Genomic DNA, 24265 nt, shown 5'->3' with positions numbered 1-24265 from the left:
TTTGCTGGACTCCAGGGGCTGCCTCCCTTGGTGAAACTCAGGGGTGACAGGCCGTGTGTGACAGCCACCCAGGCCTCCCGTCCTTCCCTATCTCCCACACCTCTGTCCGGGCTCCAGGTCCCCACTGTGGGTAGGTAGGAGTGAGTGCTCAGGCTGTCGTGGGTGCAGACAGGACAGCAGCTGCCTTCTGGGGGGCTGTCGTTGACACACGAGCCAGGTCCTGTGAGAAGGGAAGCCCGGGCCTCCACACGAGGAGGAAGAACGTTCTGTGCAGAGACCCACCCACGGTACCTCCCCCCCCGCCCCCCACAGGAGCAGCTGGGAGAGGAGTGAAGGAAGGCCCAGGGAGGTGACGCAGGGTGGGCAGGGCCCCTAACACAGGCCTTGAGATGAGAGCAGGGCCCACGTCTGGGACGCTCCTGCGTTCCCCTCCTGGCACGGCGGCTGCAGGGCATGTGTGAAGACGTGAGAAGAGCGCCGGTCACTCATTCCGCAGAAGGAACACACGGGCCCACGGTGACTGGGATGCAACCGCAGTAACAGAACCTCTGATTTGGGCTCCTGGGGGCTCGGAAGCAACTTGAATGTAACGGCCCGTTAGACTCTGCAGATCGGTCTGTTTGGTGTCACGTGGAACCCTACAAGGCAGTTTCTCTTTCTGTCGCTGATCGGATAAACGAGCCATTTCTGAGCGGAATGACACAACGGCAGCGTCCCTGCCTTTCTGGGGACTCTCCAGTGTCCCGCGTCAGGAAAGGCCTTACCCAGTTTTTAGCCACTAAGAGCCTGTGACTGGCACACCAGGGCATGTTGCCTGGTTCCTTTCACGTGGGCCTGGGAATGCCAAGGCCTGACATCACATGTGGAGGCTGGGAAGTTGGGGAGCAATGGCCCCCGTGTCCCAGTCTGGTTGGACATCCCCTCAGAGGCCTCCCTCAATGGGCTGCAGGGCGGCTCTGGGCCCCAAGCCAGCCCAGTGCCCAGCTGACAGTCCTCCTGGCCGGCGGGCTCAGAGCTGGGGCTTCGGGGACAAGGCTGGGCATTGGGGAACAGGACCAGGCTGCTGGACAGGTCCCCCCATCAGACAGCTGTATCAGGGTCCTGTTGTGTAGCCTCCCTGAGGGATGGGTGGTGCTGGGCGCTGGGAGCAGCTACACACACACACACACACACACACACGGAGGGGAGCGGGTTGCCTTTACTCTCCTGCCCCCGATAGCCATCAGCTTGGGGCCCTGACGAGGAGTCCAGAGTAGACTCAGCTCAAGCTGCCAAGCCTCAGGACAAATATTTGTACGGAGGCTGAAATAGCTCCTCAGTCAGGCTCTTTTTGGTGGGTGAAGCTGTTTCGGAGGAGGTAGCAGGGTCACTGCACCAGGGCCCAAGTCCCCCTGGGCCACAGCGCACGGGGCCTGAGGGGCCTCAGGTTCTTCACCTGCCGGAGTGACGCTTGCCTTAGAAGCTGCTAGAGGGTGAAAGTGCTCCCAGAAATAACAGTGTTGGACACCCCAGGGCGGACCTAGAAGCCTAGGCTTTATCCAGTTGGTCTGTGAACACTCGCCGGGTCACAGGAGGGGGAGACAGACGGTAAACAGCGAAGGTGGCCAAGACATGATCAGGGACATGAGGGAGGCACAGAGAGGAGGGAGGAGTGGAGGGGACCCCGGAGGGACGGTGCTCCTGGGGCCTCAGGCAGAGGGACCCACCACCAGGTGCATTGTGTGCTGGGGACCAGCAGGGGCCTCGGGTCTGAGGGGTGTGGTTGTGGCAGGGAGCAGGCAGGTGCCCAGGCTGTGCCCTAAGGGCCTCGGGGCAGGGAAGGGCAGGGGTCAAGTAGGGTCAAGCGGGGCTGCAGGTCAATGGAACAGGGGAGGGGCGAGCAGCTGGAGACCTGGGGCAGATGGGAGCTGGGGGCAGGGGCTGGGCGGGCCTGGGAGAAATCCACGGTGCTCACACCTCTGCGTGCCACCTCCTCCCTGGCCAGGTGCACCTGATGAAGCCAGATGCTGTCCCCAAGGCGTGCTGCGCGCCCACCAAACTGAGTGCCACCTCTGTACTCTACTATGACAGCAGCAACAATGTCATCCTGCGCAAACACCGCAACATGGTGGTCAAGGCCTGTGGCTGCCACTGAGGCCCCGCCCCTGGCCGCTGCAGCTCCTCCCACCAGGACCAGCCCCTCTCCAGAGGCTGAGACCCTCAAACCCAGCCAGACCACAGACAGGACTGGCACAGTTGTCCATAGAGATCTACAAGTCCATGCTCTTCCCTCCTTCCCACCTGGGCTGGATCCTTTCGGGCCCCTCTGCCCCCTCCCCTGCCTGAGGCTATGATAGATTCTGGCCTCCAGTCCCGGTGGTCTCAGTCATCAAGCTGGGTTATTTCCCAGCCCTTGCCCCCAGTGGCATGTGCTGACTTTGGAGTTGGCACAAAAGTCCTGTCTGAGGACCTGCCCTTGCTCATTGCTGGCCCAGGCTGTGGACAGATGTGGAATGACCTGGAGCCCAAGGTGGCCACCTCAGGCCCTCTGCTCTCCATTACAGGGTTGCGGATACGTAGACAGGTCTGGCCCACCTCTGGTTGCCTGCCCTTCTCAGGGGCAGACCTAGGCATTGCTGGGCACTTCCGTTAAAGAGCAGAGACTTGCCCTCCGTGTTTCATATCTGCAGATCTGAATCACCAAACTGCTGGCCATGGGGAGGCAGGTGGGCAACTCCAGAAAGAACTGAATGAATGACATGCTGTAGGGCTAAGGCCAATGGCACTTATCTTGTCTTCCTGTCCTTGATCTGCCCGCTTTCTGGGGAAGATGTGCAGTGCATTGAAATTTTGCCTTTGGAGAAACAAGAAATCTTTGGGGCTTTACTGACCCATTGTGTATCACTACGTTGTACCATGGGGAGTTCAGCTCTGTGGGAAAGGCATCTTTTCACTGAGCCAAGAATACACTGGGTGGGCCGGGATGACAGTGCCCAGCACAGATGACATAATTTTCTTTTCCCCTCCAAATGGCAGACATCGATAATCAATCTTGATAGTTGTACTTCCAAATCTGATAGAATTTCAGCGTGATCAGCAGAGCTCCCGGCAGCCGCTGCCAGCACATTCGAGTTGGCATTTAAAGTAAAGACTCTGCCATCTCCTGCTAAGGAGCAATCCAGTCTGCCCGGAGCAATGTGTCTGCGACACTGGGCAGCCTGTGGCCCGGTGTGGGGCCAGGGCAGGGACTTGTCAGCACCTGTTGTGTCTGTAAGTTGTCAAAAACAGGCTGGTCACCAAAGTCTGCGTCATCCCCTGTGCCCAAGAGCCCCATCCTGTTTTTTTGGCTCCTGTGAGCCAAAGAAAAGGCCCCTGTCCCAGGGGAGTGACAGGCAGTAATTAGGATGAGCTGGGTGGGGAGGTTCCCGGAAACCACTGTTCTCCTTGGAGCAGCGGAGGCAGTTGGAGTGTTTATTTGATTTCTGACTCGCTAAACCTGTAATTTACCTGCTGGAGCAGACAGAGTCCAGCTGCTCAAACCCTGAAATACTGTGTCATTAATAGCAGACCCTGGGCCCGCCCCAACCCACAGGCATGGCCCACAGAGGCAGAACGACCCGTGTGCGCAAGGTCGCGCATCCCTGGGGCTCGCTCTGCGCCCTGAAGACAGGCTCTGGGAGAGCAGGCCTGAAGCAGGTGGGGCTGGAGGCTGGGGCCATGCTGCAGGACACCAGCCTCCACACCTGGACCTGGGAGGGGTGCTGGGAGCGAGTGCAGAGGAAGACACCCTTCCACGGAGCCATACTGTAAGGTAGTGAGCTCTCCATCAGTGTAGGGATTTAAGCTTTGGCCTAGATGTCAGGAGACCCAACTTGTAGGTGGCTTCCTCCTTCCGGCCTCACTCCCTATCTTTAACATGAAGGCAGGGCACTCCTGATCGTCAGTGGGCCTTCAGCCAGGGAACTGGCTTCTGAGCACTGAGTCCAGATGCAGCCTCATAAGCCTGAACGCAGAGCCCCGGAGGCCTTCACAAATCCAAGTCACGAACCAGGTGGCTGTCATGAATTGGCAAACATGGAACCTATTTGCCATTCTAGTACTTATATAACAGTTCTGTCTTCCCAACATCAAGGATTGTCTTTTAGGTGAATGCAAATTTAAAATTTAGCCAATTATTTTGACAGCTAAATTTTTACATCCCCCGGTATATTTCGTGCCCAGCAATGGCCTGGAGTAGGCAGGGGTGCACCAGAAACGTCTGTCAGATTACCCAAAGGTTTGTAGATAAGACATACGCCTTCCCTACCAACCAGGCTGTGCACAGCAGGAATGAATAGGAGTTGCAGAACAATTGAAAAACAGCAAATCATTGCGTACCACCTGGCCACCAGACTTCCAGCAACTTCTGAGACCTAGTCGCCAAATGAAATCAAACAGAAAAAGCCCTGAGCAGTGAAATGATTGTGGACACAAAGCCCATGCATGGTATCCCATGAGGTATCTTATTTGCTGAGCCAAGTGTGGCAGCTCCGGTGGGTGGCCCAGGCTGGCAGGTACGCAGCTCAGAAGCAACTATTTCCCTTTCTCTTGCTTGGGACATGGCTTGTTTATCTAGTCACGCCAGACCAGAGGGACGAATAAGGGTGGTCCGTGCACACCCGCTGACAGCAGCGAAACGTCACTGACACATGACAGGAAGGGTGGGCACATGGAAAAACAGGCTAAGGAGCGATGCACGTCAGCCTTGATATCCGCAGTGCAACCTTGGCCGCAAGATCAAGCTGTCTTCTAAGGTAGGGAAGTCACAGTTTCTGGAAACATCCCTAAGAAATAGGGAAGAGGCAGCATGGCAGGAGTATAGATTTGGGGAGGCAAATGAATTTGAATCCTGGCTCTTCCTCCACGCAACAGGATATGGGCTCTTTCCTTCCAGGCTGTTCTAGGGACCAGATGTGTACATAAACATTTAGGACAATGTCTGACTTATAGATGCTTAACAACTGGGACCTGCTGATATTATTACAAATGAATTGGCTAATTTTGTGCCCCTTCCATGCTTATCCACTAAACCTCCTTCCAGAATGTGTCCTACAGGTGATGGTGTATTTATTTCAGAGCTGGGCTTCTAAAGTACACACTGCAGTCGTTCGGGAGCAGGACTTGAATTTTCACCTGCTTGGAAGGCCTGAGGCAAGTGCCCAGCCTTGCCAGCTACCGCCGGGGCTGTGCAACTTCAGGGATCCCCGACACAGGGACCCCACTGTCCTGTAGAGGGCACTCAGTACTCAACAAGTGCCTCAGCAATTTTTTTTTTTTTTGGACCGAGTCTTAAATTTTTTTTAATTTATTGATTTTAGATAGAGGAAAAGAGAGAGAGAGAAACATCGATTTGCTGTTCCACTTATTCATGCATCCATTGTTGGATTCCTGTGTGTGCCCTGGCTGGGGATGAATCCCGCAACCTTGGCATATCCGGATGATGCTCTAACCAACTGAGCTACCTGGCCAGGGCCCCTGAGCAATTTGAACAGGGGATGGTCCTTCTCAGGTTTTCCTGCTTGTGCGAAGGCCTTGTAAAAACACTTAACCCTTTTTAAAAAATGTGTTTCTCATTTACTATAAAAATAATGCAGTTTTGGAAAGAAGTTTAACGTTTAAAACAAAGAAAATACAATTCAAGTCACCATAGTCCTACGACTCAGATAAACACTTAATATTTTGTCAATTTATTTCTAGTTTTTTTCCTCTTAGGATAAACATATAGAGGTTCACATATTATAGGTAGGTATTTTTACAAAATTGGTATATTATATTAAACTTCAAGATATGCTTCTCCTACTTTCTTATATGGTGAAAATTTCCCCGTTAATAAATATTTTTTGAAAACATGGCTTTCTAGTTTTCTATCACCTGAACTCCATGAGACTCAGTTTTCACCACTAAAAGAGTAGGTCCCACAATTCCTCGTGCCAGCAGCACCCGGAGGCAGATAGGCTGGTAAAGGGAACTCCAGCAGCCACAGGACTGATCCCGGGGCCACAGCCCTGGGTCTCTCCCTTGGTGCAGCCATCAGAAGCCAGTCGAAGGCCAGGGCCCAGCCCTAAAGCAATTAGGGAATGAACTGGCAAAACTGAGCCCCACATCCTCAGTCCTGGAACAGCAGCTACATGGACAGGGACGCCCTCAGGCGGGAGTCAGTTAGTCCTAGGAAAGCAGCTTTGCCCTTCAGGCTGCAGCAAAGGCCCCACAACACCCTGGTGTCCCTTCCCCATAGACCAGAGCCCTCCTGAACAATGAGAGCCGGTGCTGTGCCGAGTAGCCGAAGTCGGCAGCCAGGTTACTATTCCCCCGGCTCTGCCTAGGGCCTGGGGCCTAGCTAGGCAGCAGGAAGGCCCTGGGCCCCCTGCCATAGACTGAGCCAGGAGGCCAGTAAACCTCCAAGGACTTCATTATGACGGGGGGGTGGGAGACAGGCCACATTGTCCCCGGTGACCTTTGCAGTCATGTTCTGATCCTTGGTTTACCTCTCTCTGTAGAGGGTTCCAGTGGCACCCAATGACTCCACACCTGCCAAGCTCCCCAAACTTCAGAAAATCCGTCTCAACCTCCTTAGGCCTTCAGGGAAGAGCGGAAGGCGGCAGGGTCGTCGTCGCAGGAGTCAGCCCTCTCTCGGGAGGCTGGCTGTGCTGAATCCTCCACACACGTCTCTTCCTGGTTCTGTAAAAGCCCTGCAGTGGCCGCCACTGTCCCCAGTTCACCAGGCCTGCCCTGCAGTGGCTGTGGTGTGCACTGACCGGACCCTCTGCTTGGAGGGTCTCTCGGGAGCTCATGGGTAACTGTGTGGTACATCCCAGCCATAAGGAGACAGAAACCTGGCCACCTGCAGCAGAGGGCGCCCAGCGAAGGCTGGGAGTCTATCTAATACATGGGAGCCAGAGGCAGAGCCAGAATGCCACGATCCCTCAGCAGGAGCTACCCATCCTCAGAGCATGGGGCCAGAGGGCAGCAGGCCTGTCCCTGCTCAGAGCCTTCCACAGGTGACGGGTCATTAAAGCCCCCAGCCAACCAGAACGTGGAAGGGGAGTGGAGAGAAGCCCGCCCGCCTTGGCTCCCAGCAGTGACCGCACACAGTAGGTAGGACTAGAGCTCAGCAAGGGGGTGGGACCATGTGTCTTATTCAGGGGTCAGCAAATTTCCTGTGAAGGTTCAGGTAGTAAATATTTTTGGGACTGTGCTGGTTAATTTTATGTGTCAACTTGGCTAGGTCATGGTATCCCGTTTTTGGTCCAATACCAGTCCAGATGTTGCTGTGAAGGTATATTTCAGATGTGATTAACATTGAAATCAGTAGAGTTGAAATAAAGCAGATTACCTTCCATAACGTGGGTGGGCCTCATACAATCAGTTTGAAGGACTCGAGAGAAAAGACTGAAGTCACCAGTTTTTTGGGGGGATTTATTATATCTGACAAAATAAATTATGATTCATTTTACCACAAGAAATGTCCAGCAGCCACACCGGTGGGCCTAGGGGAGGCCCCCCGCGGGAAAGGCCTATGAAGGCCACGCCCAGCCACCACGGCGGGAACGGTGGCGCCTGTACAGGCTCCCGGGCCACGGCCACGCTTGGGAAAGAGCCAGGGGAAGCCCAGGCCGGCCTGCAGGGGAGCTGCTCCAAGCTGACCCCGGGAAGGGCCGAGTCACCGACCCCTGCTTAACAAGTGCTGGGTCCCTGGGGAGAACGATCCCGGACCCGGGTGCAGCACCTCTCACACGTACTCCCCGCAGTCGGAGATGATCACCTTCTCCTTCGGCTTCCCGTCCTTGCTGCCCTGGGCCTTTGTGGGCAGGACAGGAGGGGAGAAAGTGGGCAGAGAGGGTGAAGATTAAAGGGGGTCTCGGGGACACTCAGCCCACCTCCCACTCCCAGCCTGAGCACAGCAGCCTCCCCCGCAAGCCGCTGCGCCCCGCCCTCCAGGCTGCATGGCGCCGCTCCCGCTGCCCCTCGGGGCATCAGTCACCCACCTCGATCTTTCGCAGGACATCCAGGCCTTCTGTGATCTCCCCAAATACCACGTGCTTGCCGTCCAGCCAATCCGTCTTGTCACACGTCAGGAAGAACTGGGAGCCGCTGGTGTTGGGGCCGGAGTTGGCCATGGAGAGCAGGCCTGGGGGAGAGACACGCGGGTCAGCCCCCTCCCCCGGCCAGGCCAACTCTGGGACGCACCAACCAGCACGTGCCTGTCCTCCACTCAACAGACAGTCCACCAACTGGGAGCAGGGTTGTTTCGGTCACTTTATACTGGTTTGTCCTTCCTGTCACTCCCTCAACAAATACTGTCTGCGCTGTGACCAGACCCTTGTCGAGCCTTGCGGACCCGTCCGGGCTCTGGTGGAGCTCAGTCTAGTGCAAGTCACTCAAAAGACAACTGTGCTGTGACAGCCATGGCAGACAGCTGCGCAGGGCAGTCACACAGGGATTGTGTCACGTGTGCTGGTGCCACCATCACGGGGGCTCTCAGGAGGGGGCAGCAGGAGCAGGACTGAGAAAAAGGAGCCAAGTGGATAAAAGGGAAACAAACCAGAAGAGGGAGGAGTCCTGCCAGCCAGGAGCAGGGTTAGAGTGAACGCTGCTGGGAGGGGCAATAAGATGAGGCGATGACTGGCTGTTGGCATCTTTCCTAAGAGTGGGTAGGTGGGGCCAGAGGTCTGGCGAGAGCAGTATGGGGAGAACGGAAAGCAGGGAGTCTACAGAACTTTTTCGAGAAGCTTGGCTAGAAAGCCAAAGACATGGGCGAGAGCTGAGGGGGGTGGGCAAGAGTCGAAGGATGATTTTGGGCTGATGCCACGTTTTTATGTTGATGGGCTGCTCTGGCAGAGCGGGGGAGTGGAGTATACAAGGCAGCAAGGGGACGGCAAGAACAACTGCAGAGGCCGGGTCCCTAAGTAGGGGAGAGGGGATGGCGAGGCGAGACAGCTCATCCCCTGTACTTGGAAGGAAGTCAGAGTGGGCGCGTGTGATGAGATGCAGAGAGATGCGAAACAGCTGAGGCAGCAGAGGGCGATGTGGTGGTCTCAGGAGTGGAGGAAGATAGGGACCCATCGCCTCTGGGATTGAGCATTAACCAAGGAAACCTAGTACGTCTGCCCGGGGCTCCTGAAGAACCATAGTCATAAACTTCAACGGGAGCACTCAGTACAGCCCTCCGGTTTTCTCTAGTTGCCGGGGGACCAACCACTGAGATCTCTTACTGGGTAAGTCTCACAGGGTGGAGGGTGGGGTTCAGGCAGCAAGAAAGAGTTGATAATAGCTGAGCACAGAATCTTAAGTTGGGCACTACAGGCAGTGTGGACACGGTGGGGGGATGGATAGTACGAACGGAAGCAAACGTACTCTGCTCTGGCCAGGCTGAACCGTTCTCCTCTGCTCACTAGCTGGGTCTCCTCCAGACCCCGACCCCTTGGCCAGAACCACAGCCCGGCGTTCCATCCCGCGCAGCCATCCCACCCCAGCCCACTCGCCACCCCGCACCGATCACGTCCCACCTGGTCCCGTGTGCTTGAGGATAAAGTTCTCATCATCAAACTTCTTCCCGTAGATGGACTTGCCCCCGGTGCCATTGTGGTTCGTGAAATCGCCGCCCTGGCACATGAACTGGGGGATGATGCGGTGGAAGCTGCTCCCCTTGAAGCCAAAGCCCTTCTCATGGGTGCACAGGCAACGGAAATTCTCTGGGGGGAGGAGGGAAGGGGCGCTCAGGCTGCAAACGAAAACCTCCCTCTGACGAGACTCTGAAAACTGGATCGGGTTACACTTCATTTGAAGTTTTGTGATGCGGCCGGAGGACCACAGGAGACTCCGCCTAAAGAAGGAAGAGGGACTAGTGCATTCTAGCTCCGCTCCACACTAAACTGGCGGTAGAGTAATGTTTTTAAAAAAGAAAAACCAAACAAGATCTTGGAAAAGAACACAGGGACAAAGCTTTCTGACTTTGGATGTGGCAATTGTTTCTTAAATATGACACCTAAAAGCACTGATAAAATAAAAAATACATAAATTAGACCTCATCAAAATTAAAAACTTTTATGCATCACAGGACACTCTTAAGAGTGAGAAGTCACCCACTGAACGGGAGAAAATATTTGCAAATCATATCTGATGAGGGTTTACTATCCGGAATATATATCAAGCTCCTATAACTCAACAACAAAAAGACAAACAGCCCAGTTAATAAATGGGCAAAAGATGGGAATAGACATTTCTCCCCAAAAGATATACAAATGGCCGATGAAAAGCACATGAAAAGATGCTCAGCCTTATTCATTAAGGAAATGCGACTCAAAACCATAGTGAGATACCACTTCACAGCTGCTAGGATGGCTGTGATAAGCAAAAACTAACAAGTGTTGGCGAGGAAGTGGGGAAATTAGAGTCCTTATACATTGCTGGAGAAACGTAAAATGGTACAGCTGCTAAGGCACACAGTTTGGCAGTTCCTCAGAAAGTTAAACATAAAATTACCTTACGACCCAGCATTTCCATTCTTAGGTATAAAGAACTGAAAACCAGGATTTAAACACATACATGGATTACGAATGTTCGTAGCAACATTATTCACAACAGCCAGAAAGTGGAAGGAATGTTCAAGTGTCCATCAGCAAACGAACGGCTGAACACACTGCGGTACGTCCACACGAAGGGGCACTGTTTGGCCATGAAAACGAATGGAGTGCTGATACATGCAGACGTTCTGCTAAGCGGAATGAGCCAGACACGAAAGGACGGCTATTACATGGCTCCATGTATACGAAACACTTAGAACAGGCAAATGCAGGAGCTGGGGGGAGAGGCGAATGAAGAGTCACTGGCTAGCGGTACAGAGCTTCTGTTTGAGATGATGAAAGAAACCTGAAAACAGGTGCTGGTGTTGGTCGTACACACTGTCAATGCAATTAATGGCACTGCATTGCACACTTAACAATGGATGAAGTAAATAAAAAGGAGAGGAGAGAACAGCAACAAGAAGGTTTTGAAAGCTTGGAAACAGATGAGTCATAGCAGACCTAAGAAAGCCGACTCTTTGGCTGGCAGAGGTGAGAAGCAACTGGACTTGTGTTGTGGAAACGCCACAAGCTCAGACATGAGAGCGAGGGTAGTTCTAAAGACAGGATGTCCGGCTGAAAGCCTGTTTAAACGGCCAAGATGTGAAAACAACCTAAGTGTCCTTTGATGGATGATGGGATAAAGACGTGGTATATACACACACAATGAAATACTCCTCAGCCATGAAAAATGATGAAATATTGCCATCTGTGACAACATGGATCGATCCTGAAAGTATCACGCTAAGTGAAATCAGTCAGACAAAAAAGGACAAGAACCGTATGATCTCACTCACATGTGGGATATAAAACAACAAACACAAACTCATAGACACAGGTAGCAGTACAGTGGCTAGTGTAACTTAATTTAAACAGTCACGTGCGGCTAGTGGCTACCATATTGAATGGCATAGATCTAGACAGGGAACAGGAGAGGTTTTTACAAAGGACCAAGCACCAGAATGACATTAGGCTTTTCCAGAATTCTACACCCTACCTATCAATCAGGTGGGATGGCAGACACTTTCAGACATCGGTCTCAAAGAGCTTACCTCCCAAGCACTTTTCTGCAGAAGCTGCGGAAGTATGCTCTCTACTGAAATGAGGGAATCAATAAGAAACAGAAGACAACAGAGGTGGCAACGTAAGAGGGGAAACAGGATCCCACCACAGTGGCTGTGAGCGGGCCGGGAGGGCAGCAGGCCCAGGCTGGAGCACATCACAAGCCTCCACGGAGGGGCTACTAGGAGAAAGTGAACCCGACAGAGTATCTGCTGTGTGTAAACACGCTGAGAGATTTCCACGGGCAGGAGAATTTGGGAGAGAATCAGGAATGAATGCATAGAAGACTAGGCGAAAGGGAAAACAAGATGATTGTGAATTCCAGGGAAAACAAAATGCTATGCATAAAAGTTGTTCTCACAGCGTGAAGCTTATTTACATAGTTAAAATAACCTGCAACCTAACCAAAATTACGGTAACTATATAAGGAAAATGAAGGTGATTTTAAAAGCTAATTCCTTATCTTCTGAAGTAGGAAGCCAATAGATAATGTCTATCAAGAAAAAACCAGGAAGGAGCAACATAAACCTGTTATCTACCAATACAGAAGTGAAAACCAAAAGTATCAGCTAAGAGTTGAAACTGGCTGCCTCTGAGGGGCAGCAATGGTGGGGGGCGGGGCAGAGTGGGGGGGACAGCACCTGGGGACTCCTGTCTTATCAAACAAACTTTCTGAAGTTGACTTTTAAATCTACAGGTCGGTATAATAATATTTAGATTAAAAAAGAATAAATTGAACTCAATATTTAACGAACTGGAAAGAAAACAATAACTTGATGGGGGAAAGAGGGAAGTGTTCACAGGAACAACTATAAAGGACACAGGGACAATAACAAGGGGGGGTGGAAACGGGAAGGAGGTGGGGAGGGCTGGGGTGGTGGGAAAAGGCAGAACACTGTACTTGAACAACAATAAAAAAATAAATAAATAAAATGGATAAGAAAAAAGAATACAATAACTTAGTTAAAGTGCTTACTTCTAGACAGGACTAGATGTGGAAAGGGGAAAAAGACTTAAGTTTTAAATTTATTGCCTTCAATATTTTTGAACTATGTGTATGGTATTTTTTAAAACTATGAATACATGTTTACTTACATTGTTTTCTTTTAAATTATATTTTATTGACAATGCTATTACAGTTGTCCTGATTTTCCCCCCGTTGTCCCCTTCCACTCAGCACCCCCTACTCCCTCAGGCAATTCCCACACCACTGTTCATGGCCATGGGTCATGTGTATAAGTTCTTTGGCTACTCCATTTCCTATTCGGTACTTTACATCCCCATGGCTATTCTGTAACTACCTGTTTGTACTTCTTAATCCCCTCACCTCTTCACCCATTCCCCTTCCCATCTGGCAACCATCAAAATGCTCTCTGTATCTGTGATTCTGTCTCTGTTCTCATTTGCTTAGTTTGTTTTTCATTTCATTTTATTTTTTAAATTAATTTATTAATATTTTATTGATTATGCTATTACAGTTGTCCCATTTCTCCCCCTTCACTCCCCTCTGCCCTGCACACCCCCTCCCTCCCACATTCCCCCAACTATAGTTCATGTCCATGGGTCATACTTATAAGTTCTTAGGCTTCTACATTTCCTATACTATTCTTAACCTCCCCCTGTCTATTTTCTACCTACCATTTATGCTACTTTTTCTCTGTACCTTCCCCTCCTCTCCCCTTCCCACTCCCCTGTCGATAATCTCCATTTCTGTGGTTCTGTTCCTGTTCTACTTGTTTGCTTAGTTTGCTTTTGTTTTTGTTTTAGGTGTGGTCATTAATAACTGTGAGTTTGCTGTCATTTTTACTGTTCCTATTTTTGATCTTCTTTTTCTTAGGTAAATCCCTTTAACATTTCATATAATAAGGACTTGGTGATGATGAACTCATTTAACTTGACCTTATCTGAGAAGCACTTTATCTGCCCTTCCATTCCAAATGAAAGCTTTGCTGGATAGAACAATCTTGGATGTAGGTCCTTGCCTTTCATGACTTTGAATACTTCTTTCCAGCCCCTTCTTGCCTGGAAGGTCTCTTTTGAGAAATCAGCTGACAGTCTTATGGGAACTCCTTTGTAGGGAACTGTCTCCTTTTCTCTTGCTGCTTCTAAGATTCTCTCCTTCTGTTTCATCTTGGGTAATGGAATTATGATGTGCCTTGGTGTGTTCCTCCTTGGGTCCAGCTTCTATGGGACTCAGCTTCCTGGACTTCCTGGAAGTCTATTTCCTTTGTCAGATTAGGGAAGTTCTCCTTCATTATTTGTTCAAATAAGTTTTCGATTTTTTGTTCTTCCTCTTCTCCTTCTGGTACCCCTATAATTCGGATGTTGGAACATTTCAGTGATGATGTCCTGGAGTTTCCTAAGCCTCTCATTTTTTTGGAATTCTTGTTTCTTCATTCTTTTCTGGTTGGATGTTTCTTTCTTCTTTCTGGTCCACACTGTTGAGTTGAGTTCCAGTTTCCTTCCCATCACTACTGGTTCCCTGTACATTTTCCTTTGTTTCTCTTAGCATACCCTTCAATTTTTCATCTAATTTGTGACCATATTCAACCAATTCTGTGAGCTTCCTGATTACCAGTGTTTTGAACTGTGCATCTGATAGGTTGGCTATCTTTTCGTCGCTTAGTTGTATTTTGTCTGGAGCTTTGATCTGTTCTTTCATTTGGGCCATTTTTTTCATCTTGGTGCTCCTGTTATGTAAAGGGGCGGAGCCTTAGGTGTTCACCAGGGCGGGGTAAAGCTGGTCGCTGCGCTGTGACGCTGTACGTGGGGGAGGGGCCTAGAGGGAGTAATGGCGCTTGCTCCACTCTCTGCCGGTTTTCAGTCACTCCCTCCGCTACCCACAATCAAACTGGGCCCTTCTGGTGCTGATTCCTGAGTGGGTGGGTTTGTGTATGTTCTAGGACCCTGTGGGTCTCTCCAATGTCCTCTCCTGTGATGCTGGGAGTTTCTCCAGTTGCCACCCTAACCCCCACAGGTGTTTTCAATCAGTGGTTTGAGGCTTTATTTCCCTGAGCTGGAACTCTGGGTTGCGAGGTCTATCACCCGGTCCACCAGCTGCTGCCTCGCCAGCCAGCTGCAGCTTTGCCCACCCTGCTCCACAATCCGCCACCTCGCTGGGTCCACCAGCCACCACCTTGCTGCGAGTCCTCTCCACCTGGCTGCCTGTCTCCGCCCCTCCTACAGGTCTGGATGAATGTTTCTTCTTTATCTCCTTGGTTGTCAGATTTCCATACAGTTTGATTTTCTGTCAGTTCTGATTTTTTTTTTTTGTTTTTAAATTGTTGTTGTCCTTCTTTTGGTTGTGCGAGGAGGCACAGTGTATCTACCCACGCCTCAGTCTTGGCCGGAAGTCCTGCTTAGTTTGTTTTTTAGATTCAATTGCTGATAGGTATGTGTTTATTACCATTTTATTGTTAATAGTTTTGATCTTATTTTTCTTATATAAGTCTCTTTAACATTTCATATAAAAATGGTTGGGTGATGATAAACTCCTTTAGTTTTTTTTCTTATCTGGGAATCTTGTTATCTGCTTTTGATTCTAAATGGTATCTTTGCTCGACAGAGCAATCTTGGCTTTAAGTCCCTGCTTTTCACAACTTTGAGTATTTCTTGCCAATCCATTTTAGCCCGCAGGGGTAGGGTGGTGGTGTTCTGACGTGGTCTGTAGCTGTCCAATGGGTGTGCATTGGGGTTTCCTGGGTAGTGCAGGCCAAGATCAGCCCCCACCTTTGTTCTGCCTGGGGCCACACAGCAGGAGCTACAAAGCAATCTGCAGATGGCTGTTACTCGTGCTGGGCTTGGAAGTTCCCAGGCAAAGCCAAGCTGTGATCCGAAGCTAGCTGCTGCTAGTGCCAGACCTGGGGCTGCTTAGCCAGAGGTACGGGGCTAGGGGTTCGCTGAGACTGGTTGTTGCTTGTCTGAGAGGATTTGGGATGATGTGAAGCCTGAGCTGAGACCAACCATTCATGTGGAAAAGCCACTGTGAAAAGCTTGGGTGGGTCATAAAGTGGGTAGGGCGGAGCCTCAGGGATTCTGTGTGAGCAAACTGTGTGAGCCAGGTTGATGGAGACTCAGATAGGCCCCCACCTGCCTTTTTGCCTGGGAGGAAGCTGTCCCCCAGCTCTCACCCTGAGGCCAGACACTTCAGTTCCTTCCTGTACACCACTGGTGCCTTTCAAGCTGCTACCCAGGTGTTGGAGCCCAGAGGGAGTGAGTCTTGAGTAAGTCTGTGTGTAGGCCCTTTAAGAGGCACTTCTTGGGAATCCAGTACTTCCTTTCACTGACTCAAACCCCACTGGTTTTTACAGCCAGAGGTTATGGGGGCTTATCTTCCTGGCACTGGACCCCTGGGCTGGAGGACCTGGTGTGGAGCTGGGACTCCTTGCTCCCGAGATACTCCTCTTGAGTTTTTATCCACCACACGTGGGTATGGGACCAGCCTGTTCCATGTTTCCACATCTCCTATCAGTCTGGATGGACGTGGTTTCTTTAGTTCCATAGTTGTCAGACTTCCATTCAACTTGATAACTTGATTTCTGATGGTCCTGAGAGACTGTTGATCTGTAGTTTACTTGTGATTTATAGGTGGTTGTGCAAGGAGGCGAGCTGTGTTTACCTATGCCTCCATCTTGACCAGAAGTCTATTTACTTATACTTTAAAAAAATTATTCAAAAATAGTAAACCAGCACTTACAAGGCTTAAAGAACGCCTGCTCTTGACTCATCTGTTACTAGACTACAGGATCAAATCTACTAGGTTAGAAACAATGTCAGGTGCACCAGCCTCCCAGCCATGCTGATGGGTACCCTACTCACCTGCTGTCATGGGAACGACATCTGAACGCAGGAGCATCTGGATGCGGCCGGCTGGCTTGTTCCCAATCTTGATGTCCATGTACACCTGAGGATTGGAGCGGGCTTTTTTTGCAGCGGGCTCTCCCTGGGTGAAGAAATCGCTCAGTTAGAGAGAACTCCCTGACTCCCCAAGTGGGAGAGCGAGGATTCTTCTGAAACCACACCCAGAACCCAACTGCAGTGAGCAGGCAGGGCTGCAGGAGGCAGAGGTCATGGTCAGAGCACCCAGCTGGACACCCAGTGACAGGAGACCTCAGCACTATCTAACCCCAGTTCTGCCCCACAGGCATGCTAACTCATCATGTGACTCATCCTCAGACACCTCAGCCCGCTTTACCCTCCCTGCAGTCACAGAATGGCATGGTGCTGGCCCAGCACAGCTCTCAGCACCATCAAGCCCCAGCTCAAGCCCGTCCACCTTACTCCAGGTGAACATACCCATTTCTATAACACCATCTCCTCCTGCTATGCTTAGCCCTGTGGATCCAAAGGCTGGCTACGATGGAAGCAAGGCGGGCAGCCCTCTAGTTGGGCTCAAGTGCTCAGAAGACAATGGAGGAGGTCAAGGGGGCCTTGCTTTAAAGTAGACAAAGCTACGCAGAGGACAAGGAGACATTTAACACAGCTGTCACATTTGTTCCAATAGAAAAGTCAAAGGTTTGTAACTTGTCTGTGGTTCAGTTTAACTAAGGTACTGAGGATATTATCCCTATCATTTGCTGCTAACGACAGCAGTAGCATAGCATTAGCAGCAAATATTACCTAGCCCTTGCCATGTACAGAATACTACTTTAAATGTTTTGCGTATAGAAGCTCATTTAATCCTCATAACCACCCTTGAGATCAGGACCACTGCTATCCCCACTTTATAGATGTGGAAACCGAGGCACAATGAAGTTCAGTCACTTGCCCAAGGTCAAGAGGTGGGAAGTGGTACAATTGGAATTCAAACCTACGCTACTCACACCACCCACCCAGCCCCTGCTCTTAATCACGTTACCCCACCTGACATTTTTATTAACAAGATGAATGACACAGGCCCCTATCTTCACAGAGAGTCGGCTGCCTAGAAAGGGACAGGCAGTAAGCACATGAGTAGCCTGTACGAAAGCAAAGACAGGGAAATGCAAAGCCTGCTTTTACAAGAGCTTCAAGTGGGGACTGCAATGTAGAGAAGTGCCATTGAGACCGGTAAGGTGAGCAGGGACAAGAACTTGGAGAGTCCCTCTCGGACTTTATCCCGTGGGACAGGTGACGGGGAGCCACAAGAAAGTGCTCAGCAGGAGAGTCAGACAATTGGTCTTGCGCTTTCAAAAGATCATTCTAGCAGTCTTTATGAAAGACTGGAGGAGAGCGAGATTCCAGCCAGAAGACTAGTTACAGAGTTACTGTTAATTATCCAAATGAGATGAGAGGCTAAATTAGGACGACAGAACAATCAAGGAGGGATTTGAGAAAGACTTGAGAGAGAAACTTGCAGAATATGATGATACACTGTTGCTGTTTTAAAGAGGGGTCTAGACGATCCTGGGTTACTCCTTTGACTGTGAGGGCCATTTATATGCTGTTTTGTATCAGAATTTCTGGCTTGGGTCAACGTGTGGATGGATGGTGGCAAATTACCAAGCTTGGGAATATAGGAAGAACAGGATTAGAGAAGGAGAGTGCCCATTTTAGGCATTTTAAGCTGCCCATGGGACTTGCCGCACAATGTCTGAAGCGCAACACTAGGAATAAGAGACCATGAAAGCCGATAGCGCAGGAGAGGCTGCAAAAGACCCCACTGACTGCTACTATTTTGGCCAAAAGAAGAAAGCATGCCGTGAGCCAAGAAAGCAGCAATATTCATGAGGAGGGGAGGGAAAAGCCTGAGAAGCGATGATCGGAGAGACTGCTGAGAACCAGGAGAAAGTGCCGAAGCAGTGTTCTCTGAGGAAGGGAGAACCTCAAACCCGTGCAGACGGCAGGGACGGTATCTCCGCCCTGTCTTGACTCTCCTGTCTCAGGGCAGGAACCGGAATACCCCAAGTCTGCTGTCAAACACTGCCCTGAAGGAGGGGGGTGCTGATCAGGAGGGGTGAAGAGGAGCACTCACTACCCTTCCTCTTGGTGGGCTTCCTCCTCCTCAGCCGCCGATCACAAATCGGCACCTAAACTGAGCTAAGGGGCCGACAGGTTCACTCCCCACAGCACAAGAATGAGATGCTTAAAGCTTCTCTCTTTAGTCCACTCAAAACCGCCTTCGCCAAAGTACTAAGGGTTCGGTCTTCATTCTCTCTGCTGCTGTATATTATTTTCAAGTTTCCATAAAACTTAAAAAGAAGCCTCCTGTGGAAGTGTCGGCCTCTCCTCTAGAAGCACGCGCCTTTGATCTCACCTCCTGCTTTTCCACTTTGGGAGGCTCTGACCCCTCTTCCTCTTTATTTTCTTCCAGAGTCTTCCCAGAGAACTTCTTTAACCAGTCATCATCTGACCAAACTGAAGGGAGAGAATCAAGCAAGTATTAAGAGATTCACACTGTCAGCCGACTGCTAATTAGCTGCTTTAGTCAGCCTAGTGGAATGTACCCTGCGGCCCTCTCAGCCACGGGATTCTGCTTGGGGAACTCCCAAGGGAACGGGAGGTTCCCCCTGGGAAAGTCACTCAAGTTCAGATCTCAGCAGGGCTAGTGAAAGAGTTATGTCAAAGGGAGAGCTGTAGTCTTGCCAGTTCCAGCCCCTGGTGGAGCACCCCAGGGACAAGAACACAGGGGAAGGTAAGAGATCAGGCAGGGTTTCTCTATAATGGAAACAATTACCCCAAGAAGCTCCAACTCTTTTTACTCCCCTCAGAAGTGGCACATGCCCTTCGTCAACGTGACCATCCTCTACTCCTGTTCACTAGGTGTGGCACTCGGCACCTACTTCCACAGAATAGGGCTAAAAACCCAACGCAGGCCACACTGGAGGACATGATGGGGAATCTGTGGTGGATCCCACTCACCAGGTCTGGAAGAGCCTTCCTTAATCCTCATCGGTTTGGCCAAATTGACACGAATTGTCCGTCCAAAGAGCTCAGATTCATTCTGAAAAGATTTCAAATTCAGCTGCTTAAACTCTTGTTCGGTTAAAAGAGAGACAGCTTTTCCATTTGCTTCTGATACACCTGAGACATGCTCCTGATCTGTTCTCTCTTAATCCCTGAGCCCCTCACAGCAAGCTCTGCACCCACCACAAAGCAGCCCGTGGGCTGCAGGGAACTGCCTCCACCTGTCTTTCAAGGCCAGTGAAGAGCTGTGCTACCAATAGTAACTCTAGGTCCAGGGCTACAAGGGTAAATGTAGTCTCCAAGTACCTGAGTTCACCTTCAAAAGTCAAGATCAGCTCTGAAATGGTGAGAAGCGATCTCTCTCCGAGAGCTGAGGACGATGTTCAGCGAATGGGTAGCAGAGACCAGGAATAAAGGAGAACCTTACTACCAAAGATAATTGGTACCGGGAAAGGTCACTTACTGTAAACCCATTTAGAGCAGTGAATAAAATTTCATGGTAAAAAGTAATGGAAAAAAGGTTTGACCGGGATGAAACTAAAAATAATGAAAATAAATTTCTTGTAGTTCAAATTCAGGTTTAATTATGCACGAATTTGTAAAACAAATATGTAGCAGGTACTGATGAATTTGTAGGCTTTTTTCAACAAAATTCTATCAACAGTTGTCTTTACACCTTATATGTAATATGAAAACATGGGGCTCTCAAATAGGGCACAAATAGTCAAGGGCTCCATCATTTTCCCCAAGGACCTCTCCAGGCACTGCAATCGTTTGCATCGGTAGCGCACCCAGTCAATATCCTTATTGAATTTCCATTCTCAATTGTTTCCTGGCCTGATGCTTTGTGAAATCCTGCCTCTTTTGCAAAATATGCGATTTCACTGTGCAATCAGTTGGCACAGTGCTTGCAATTTATTATCCTAGACATAGACACGGGGTAGTCAGTGAGAGATCCACCCATAAGGATGATTAGGGTTTACATTATCATTAAATGGGGAAGGACGTCTGAGTAAGGGTTAACCTTATAAGTGATTCCTTCCCAGTGAGTATTTTCACACGATGACAGTTTTTACTTCCCCAAGCAACCTTGTAACTTTGGAGGTTCAGCAAACCGATATGTGAACAAGGACCCCTCCGTACCACCAAACCAACTTGAGTAAGAATGAAGATTCCCCGCCGTACCATGTTGTCAATAGCTGCGGCCGCATCCTGCCAAGGAAAGCCAGTACAAGTTTAGCTTCTCCTGAGCATGTGTTTAGGTATCTAAAACATACAGATACTTAAAGAACCCCACAAAAAAACCAAAACAGGAAAAAGTCACCTCTACAGTTCCTGCCTAGGCTGCGTGTGTGTCTGACAGAGACACAGGCAACCTAGCTGTGTTCCTGGCTGACTTTAGAGCTGGTGGTACAGCAGCCCGCCATCTAGTGGAGGGCATAAGAAGTAATCCCCAGTGCTGCCAGGCAGGAATGCTCCAGGAGCGGGGCTGCAGGAGCTCTGCAGAGCAAGAGGGCCAGGACCTGGCTGGTCTGTGGCGTTAACCAGTCTACACTTTGATTAAGTGAGGGAAATTTGTTGATGTTGTTCCTTTTTTTTTAAAATCCTCACCTGAAGGTATGTTTACTGATTTGAGAGAGAGAAACATTGATGTGAGAGAAATATTGACTGGTTGCCTCTCATTCATGCCCTGGCCAGGGATTAAATCCACGACCTAGGTATGTGCCCTAACCGGGAGTTGAACCCACAATCTTTTGGTCTACAGGATGACACTCCAACCAAGCCACCTGGCCAGGGCCGAGGGAAGTTTCTCTGTGGACAGCACTTCTTGTCCTGTGGAAGCATCAGCATAAGGCCCAGAAACCTAACCCTTTGCAATCAGTAATAACACAAGCCAAAGATGAAACGTAGGTTAAACAGAACTTTCTCACCTCTGCCAACTCAAATTCGACAAAAGCAAATCCTCGGTGCTTCTCTAAAAAAAAAAGGAAAACAAAAACAAGTAATTACTGTTTAGGGCAATGGGGAAAAAAAGAACGTCACAAGGAAAGGCAAGTCAGTCACAAGCCACATGCAGACATTAGAAATTCTACCCAATCCCTATTTCAGAAGAAGGAACCTCATTCTTTAATTCTTCCTTGTTTAAAAGACATTTCAAGCTACATTAAACTGTATTTTTTAGTGAACACAGCTAAATAATAAACCATACTTTTCTTTAAAATAAGCATTTAATTCTACCAAAGCCAAATTAAAACCTTAACCTTTGCCAGCAAGGCAACTAGAAAAATTAAGTCATTTAACTTATTCATTCTAAATATACATCTTGAGCAATGATTGTAAATAAAGCATGAATCCTAAAACCTGGATAAGGATACTCATTCTTTATCCTCAGGAAAATGCTGATCTATCTAGAAAGGCCAAGCACAGCAGGGTTAATTTAAATAATCAACTAACCTTATAGAACCAATATAATCTTATTATTTTTACAGATAAAGATCCCAGGCCCAGAGAATTTAAAGACCTTGCTAACAACCATGCAGGGTTGATGATAGGGCTGGGCCCAAAACCCAATCTTAAAAGTGACAACAAAGGTAAACAGAAAACTGAACTGCATTGGTGATATCTATTAAAGGAAAACCTACCCAGGTACACAGAGGCCGAGGCCCCATCGGTAGGCGAGGCTTTCCTGCTGCCCTGTTTAATAGCAGAGAAGGAAGCAGGTGCGGTGGGGTCCCAGTAGACAGTTTAAAACAACCGTTAGGTCCATTTTATCTCAAATCCAATAGATGGGACTTTCTGAAGAGCGCTGTTCCAGTTCACAACCCCAAGCCTCAAAACATTCCCTCTGCATGAAGATCACGGTCACGCTGCCCTACTGAGGCACCGTGATGGGAGTTAAAAAAAATTTTTTTTTAAAGTTCTTTTCCCAATGGGAAGATTCTGACCATAAGAGACAGTAAAAGGACTCACCTGTTTCATAATCCAGAGGAATCTGAATATCAGTGATGTCTCCAAAAGGAATAAAAGCAGCATGAAGGACTTTGTCGTCCACCTCCTCTGCAAGACCACCTGCAAAGAAGCCAAGGGCCTTCTGAGTCACTGTCCTTTATTCTCTTGAGAAGTCCCTGCAGTCCAGTTAGCATTCTATAGCTAAGGGGAGGGGTCGTTCCATCCAGTCCTTTGGGTACATAAGCACTCCGCTCATCTGCTCCCTTACCCTTACTTATGAAACACACTGCTCTCCTCACCCTTGTCGCAGACCCTCATCCAGCTCCAGAATTACTGCAATAGCTTCTTAAATGATCTCCCTCTCCTCCACACAGCCAACTAGGACGATCCTGGGAACTAACCAATCACTTCCCTGCTTAAACTCCTTCAAAGGTTTCCTACTGTCCTCAGGGTAAAGAGCAAACTCCTTAGCAGGCTCTTCATAATTGCAGCCCTGCCCACCTCTCCACCTCTGCTTCCTCAAATCTCTGGGTTCCCGTAAGATGACCCACTTGCTCACAAGTATTGCAAACCTTTGGGCCTTTGCCTTTGCTCTTGCGGCTCTCTTTCAGTAAATACACTTGCCTCTATTTTGACTACCTGGCTAAATCCGGATCATCCGCTCCAGTGTCGGCGCATCCTGAAAATTTGCTCTCACCTCTCCAGATGGAAGGGTCATTTCTCCCCGCACCCAGGTGCATGTCATCGTTGTCTGTCCCCACCAAAGTGCTCATCAAACTGTGCTACCTACTGAAGTTATTTCTCACTTCTCCCTGGCTAGTCTGAGGACCCCTTCTTTTGGGGCAGGGGCCAGGGCTGAGCCATCGTTGCAAGTGACTGTAAAATAAATGGGCGCGAGGATCTGGAGGCTCATGATATTACTCTACCAGTCCTCCGGATCCAGGATATGAAGGAATACCTGTTAGTGTTTAGAGGGCTTGGAAGGGAGCCGGAAAGATCTTTATGTCTCGGGCTAACACTCTGAAGCAAAGCCATACCACCATAGATCCCGCCTAGACAGCTACTCGCCGCCCTCCGCGTCGGGTCCGATACCCAGCCCCACTCGGATCGGGTATGCCAAGACCCGGCTTGGCGCCCGTGCCTGCTCACCCACGTACAGCACACGTTTGGTGGTGGCCATTTTGCTCCCGCTCCCGCGCTCTCCTTCCGGAAGCCTGCGCCCGGCCCGCCCCCTTCCCACGGCCCCGTCCCTCGGATCCGCCCCCTTCACATGGCCCCTCCCCTCCGCTCGGGCGGCCCCGCATCCGGTGCTCTCAGACCCCGCCCACTCCAGCGAGGAACTTACTGGCCTGCGTCTCCTAGGAAGCATCTGGCGCCCCGGGAGGGGTACACTGATGAAAGAAGCTGCCTGGTCCCGCGCTGCCGGTCCTCTGTGCTGCTGGAAACAATCGTAGGCCGAATAAGTTGGGGCCGCAAATAGTAGACTACTGCGAATAAACTAGGTTCCGCGGGCCACCCCTGGCCACCTGCTTTTGGATAGCTTGCAAGCTGGAACTGGTTTTTCATTTTTAAATAGTTGAGAAAAATACTAAAACGAGAATAGCTTGTGACAGTAAAACTATTGAAATTCAATGTTTGATGTTCATAAATAAAGTTTGATGGGAGCACAGTCATGCTCATTCCTTTAAGTATTGTCTGTGGCTGCTTTCACACTACCAGGGCAGGAGACCTATGGCCTACCGGGCTGTTTAGGAAAAAAGTGTACGGACTCTTGGAATAAACCAACTAAT

At 49.8% G+C, this 24265-nt stretch overlaps 2 protein-coding genes across 5 annotated transcripts in view; one reads left to right on the top strand and one right to left on the bottom strand.

Moving 5' to 3' along the window:
- The window catches only part of BMP8B (bone morphogenetic protein 8b), a 30143-nt gene extending 24280 nt beyond the window's left edge, over positions 1 to 5863 (top strand). Inside the window, exon 7 of the mRNA XM_053920601.1 lies at positions 1985 to 5863. Within this exon, the coding sequence (XP_053776576.1) occupies positions 1985 to 2134 (150 nt within the window). The 3' untranslated portion in view covers positions 2135 to 5863. The remainder of the gene's footprint in view (positions 1 to 1984) is intronic.
- A 1550-nt stretch (positions 5864 to 7413) lies between these two features.
- Positions 7414 to 23678, bottom strand: PPIE (peptidylprolyl isomerase E). Of its 4 annotated transcripts, none has more exons than XM_045190878.2 (10): positions 23625 to 23678; positions 22497 to 22595; positions 21458 to 21501; positions 20670 to 20738; positions 19482 to 19563; positions 18877 to 18977; positions 16461 to 16584; positions 9525 to 9710; positions 8004 to 8146; positions 7414 to 7816 (listed from the first exon to the last, which is right to left on the bottom strand). In XM_045190878.2, exons 1-10 carry the CDS (start codon positions 23653 to 23655, stop codon positions 7748 to 7750), a joined length of 948 nt encoding a protein of 315 aa, XP_045046813.2. In that variant the 5' UTR covers positions 23656 to 23678; the 3' UTR covers positions 7414 to 7747. The 4 variants fall into 4 exon arrangements, with proteins under 4 accessions (XP_045046813.2, XP_024410387.2, XP_045046815.2 ...); XM_024554619.2 differs by having other exon boundaries at positions 20712 to 20738; XM_045190880.3 differs by lacking the exon at positions 23625 to 23678 and adding an exon at positions 23434 to 23592.
- Positions 23679 to 24265: the final 587 nt, after the last annotated feature.

Source organism: Desmodus rotundus, chromosome 3 (genome assembly GCF_022682495.2).
Source record: "Desmodus rotundus isolate HL8 chromosome 3, HLdesRot8A.1, whole genome shotgun sequence".
Taxonomy (NCBI): Eukaryota; Metazoa; Chordata; class Mammalia; order Chiroptera; family Phyllostomidae; genus Desmodus; species Desmodus rotundus.
This window is presented reverse-complemented; position numbering and strand designations above follow the sequence as displayed.

What these genes read in the sequence shown, in the direction of transcription:
- PPIE (XM_045190878.2), bottom strand. Translation starts at nt 23,655, where the DNA reads ATGGCCACCACCAAACGTGTGCTGTACGTGG. An exon ending in TCGAATTTGAGTTGGCAGAG is followed by an intron (nt 20,739 to 21,457) that starts GTGAGAAAGTTC and finishes TTTCCTTGGCAG; the next exon opens with GATGCGGCCGCAGCTATTGA. An exon ending in CCTCAAGCACACGGGACCAG is followed by an intron (nt 8,147 to 9,524) that starts GTGGGACGTGAT and finishes TCTCTCCCCCAG; the next exon opens with GCCTGCTCTCCATGGCCAAC.